The 2,608-nt window shown below is 55.8% G+C and overlaps 2 protein-coding genes and 2 non-coding genes across 4 annotated transcripts, besides 2 other annotated features; 2 read left to right on the top strand and 2 right to left on the bottom strand.

Annotated features, from left to right (window-relative positions):
* Tco025E_09542 (uncharacterized protein) lies at window positions 1-613 on the top strand (the record flags this gene model as incomplete). Its single annotated transcript, XM_029376356.1, has 1 exon — window positions 1-613. A coding segment is annotated over one exon (613 nt), but the record flags the coding sequence as incomplete, so codon positions are not given.
* Window positions 614-927: 314 nt separating this feature from the next.
* Tco025E_09541 (uncharacterized protein) lies at window positions 928-1,275 on the bottom strand (the record flags this gene model as incomplete). The annotated part of the gene is made up of 1 exon (XM_029376355.1): window positions 928-1,275. One exon carries the CDS (start codon window positions 1,273-1,275, stop codon window positions 928-930), a length of 348 nt encoding a protein of 115 aa, XP_029223517.1.
* A 113-nt stretch (window positions 1,276-1,388) lies between these two features.
* Window positions 1,389-1,406: a microsatellite.
* Window positions 1,407-1,501: 95 nt separating this feature from the next.
* Tco025E_09540 lies at window positions 1,502-1,573 on the bottom strand. Its single transcript has one exon. It is a non-coding gene; the product is annotated as a tRNA-Thr (tRNA).
* Window positions 1,574-1,688: 115 nt separating this feature from the next.
* Tco025E_09539 lies at window positions 1,689-1,759 on the top strand. The gene has a single exon. It is a non-coding gene; the product is annotated as a tRNA-Gly (tRNA).
* Window positions 1,760-2,434: 675 nt separating this feature from the next.
* Window positions 2,435-2,459: a microsatellite.
* Between the last annotated feature and the right edge of the window lie 149 nt (window positions 2,460-2,608).

The following is a 2,608-nucleotide window of genomic DNA, read 5'->3' as shown; positions in this document are numbered from 1 at the left end:
GCCCCCGCTCCTCCCACACAGACGCAGAGAGGCAGAAGGACAACGAAGAAGAGTGACGCTGCGGCGGTTTGCGGCGTGGGCGCCCCTTCCCGCCGGTGCCGGCTGCTGGCGGCGCCACTCGCGGCGGCCGCCTCCGCCTCTCTCTCCCGCGCCCCCCTCTCTCACTCCCGCGAGCACGTCGTTGTTTTTTCTGCGGCTGCGGGCGCGTCTGACTGCGCGGTGCCGGTTGCGTGCCAAGGCGGCGGCCGAAGTTCCCGGCCGCGAGGCGGCATCGCCGCGGCGGGGTCTGTTTGGCGCGGCGGCGGGGGGTGCCTGGGCGCGCGAGGAGGGGAGGGGGAGGGGCCGGTTCCGTCGCAGACGCGTTTCCGCGTCGCGGCAGGGCGGGGGCACCGCTGTCGCAGAAATTGGGGCCGTCGTTGTGCGTGCCGCGCGGGCGGCGCCGAAGAAGCGGAGGAGCCGCGGGGGCCCCTGCGAGAGGGCTGCGGCGACGGAGGCCGGCTCTTTGCGGTCGTGCGCCGGAGGTTGTTGGCGACGGACTCGCGTTCGCACCACCTTCCCGGCCGTGAAAAAACGCGGCGTGCCGAAGGAGCCGCGGCGGCTCCATCGCCGTTGATTCTTTATTTCGGTCGTTGCAAAATGTTTTTTTTGTGTCGTTCACATTTCGTTTAAAGGACAGCGTTTGGTTTCGAAGAAGAGAAAACAAAAACATAAGACCCTCAGGTTTTGAACTCATGTCCCTCGCCTGGGAAAACGAACGGACCCGACAATTGCGTTAAGGCAACCACCACTGCCGCTTTTTTTATCATTAGATTGGAGACATAGTGTTTTTTTCTTTTAAGAATGAAAGGAGTAGTTTTAGATGAAGTCGCGGAAGTCTCCGCAAGCTTTGCGCAGGGAGGTGTGAACGCAAGATCCTCAGGTGATTGTTCACAAGTGCAATACTATATCCAGTTCTCCTTCGGGGAAAATTTGACACCCATCGCGGATGGGATATTGTGTGGACAAACCATTTTTCATTTCTGTTTTCTCTGATCTGCCTTGTACAGCGTCGTCGTCTTCGCTGTAGAAAAAAGCAAACTTGCCTCGCAAGGCAGCTTGAAGCGCTGGGCGGGTGCCTCGCCAGACCGCCCTCTTAATTTTGTCATTGCTTGGCGCTAAACGGAACCGACGCGGCGCGGCACAGGGCCGCAGTGCGGGAACATGCCCGTATCTGCGTTGGTTGAGTTCCTGGAGGGCCGAGCGGTCCCACAAAGACGCTAGCGAGGCCGCGTTCATCCGCGGGCGTGAGCGCCCAGAACCCCGGAAATGCAGGCAAGCCTGCGCCCCAGACGTTGTTTCGCGATATGAAAGAAAAATGTTATTGGTTGTCGCTGCCGCCGGCGGTCGTGTTTTTTTTTTTTTTTTTTCCTGGGCGCCGCGTCGTCTGCAGCAGGTCCGGGGCAAATGCATTCGGCCCGCCGCCGGAAAACTGCGCGCACATTCTTGGGTGTCGGGAAAAGCGAGGCCACTGGGGGGATCGAACCCCCGACCTCCGTCTTACTAGGACGGCGCTCTGCCATTGAGCTAAGCGGCCATGCCCGACCGATCCTCTAGACACCCATATCCACAACAGTGGAGGAGAAAATTTTCACAGGGTTTCTTTTTCTACAACTTACTATGAAATGGGTGTCATTCGCCGACGCCGACAAGCGCAGTTGGTCTAGTGGTAGAATTCTCGCCTGCCACGCGGGAGGCCCGGGTTCGATTCCCGGACTGCGCAAACCTTTTCTCTCTTTCCTCGCCTCCTCTTGTGTGCTTTCTCTTTCTGGCTAAGTTTGTCATTAGGAAGAAGCTTCGTCACGGAAGTTCGAGTGTATGTCGCGTCCCTCCCTTCTCCTCTTTTTCTCCCAACTGCTTTGACCGGGAACTTTTTGGGAATTAAAATAATAACGAAAGAATGATGGGCTCTTTTTTTTTACCAAGAAGCTTGGCGGGCCGCCCCGCGTTGTGCCGAATTCCTCGCTTTGGGGGCGGCCTCGGGTCTTTCCGCGCTCCTCGGCGGCGTCTCCCGCGGGACGTTACTTTTTTGTTTTTGTTTTCTTGGCTCGTGTGTTGCTCGCGCGGAAACGAGCTGACTCTCATGTCTGGTGCGCGATTTGGTTCTGGCGGCGTGTTGCTTTAATGGCGCTTCGGGCTCCGTCCTGTTTGCCGGCGTTGGCGCGGCGTGGTGGCGGGGGTCGGGCGAAGCGAGAGTGAAATGCGTGTGGTTGTGCATGCTTTACACCTCGTGTTTGTTCTTATTTTGCCGTTTTTTGTTTGTCGCCGCGCTTGTGCGTTATTTTTTTTTATTTTTTGCTTGCGCGGCCGCGAATGTAGAATATTCTGTGCGGAAGTGACAAAAAAAAAAGGAGTGAAACTGAAATTTTATTCAACCGAATTGGAAGGAAAACGAGAAAATAATAATAATCACAAAATAATAACGCCATTTTTTAAAAAAATATTAGAGGGGGGACGTATTTCCCGCGTTTCTGTTTTTTCTTTATTGTCCGGGAATTGAGTATCAAAGTCGTACTAGTTCAAGTTCAGCAGGCTTTATTTCTCTATTTCCCCATCTTATTGAGGCGTGTAT

The sequence above is a fragment of the Trypanosoma conorhini genome, assembly GCF_003719485.1.
Source record: "Trypanosoma conorhini strain 025E chromosome Unknown Tco_14.4_contig_01163, whole genome shotgun sequence".
NCBI classification, from domain to species: domain Eukaryota; phylum Euglenozoa; class Kinetoplastea; order Trypanosomatida; family Trypanosomatidae; genus Trypanosoma; species Trypanosoma conorhini.
The sequence above is the reverse complement of the archived record's forward strand: the minus strand, read 5'-3'. Positions and strand labels throughout refer to the sequence as shown.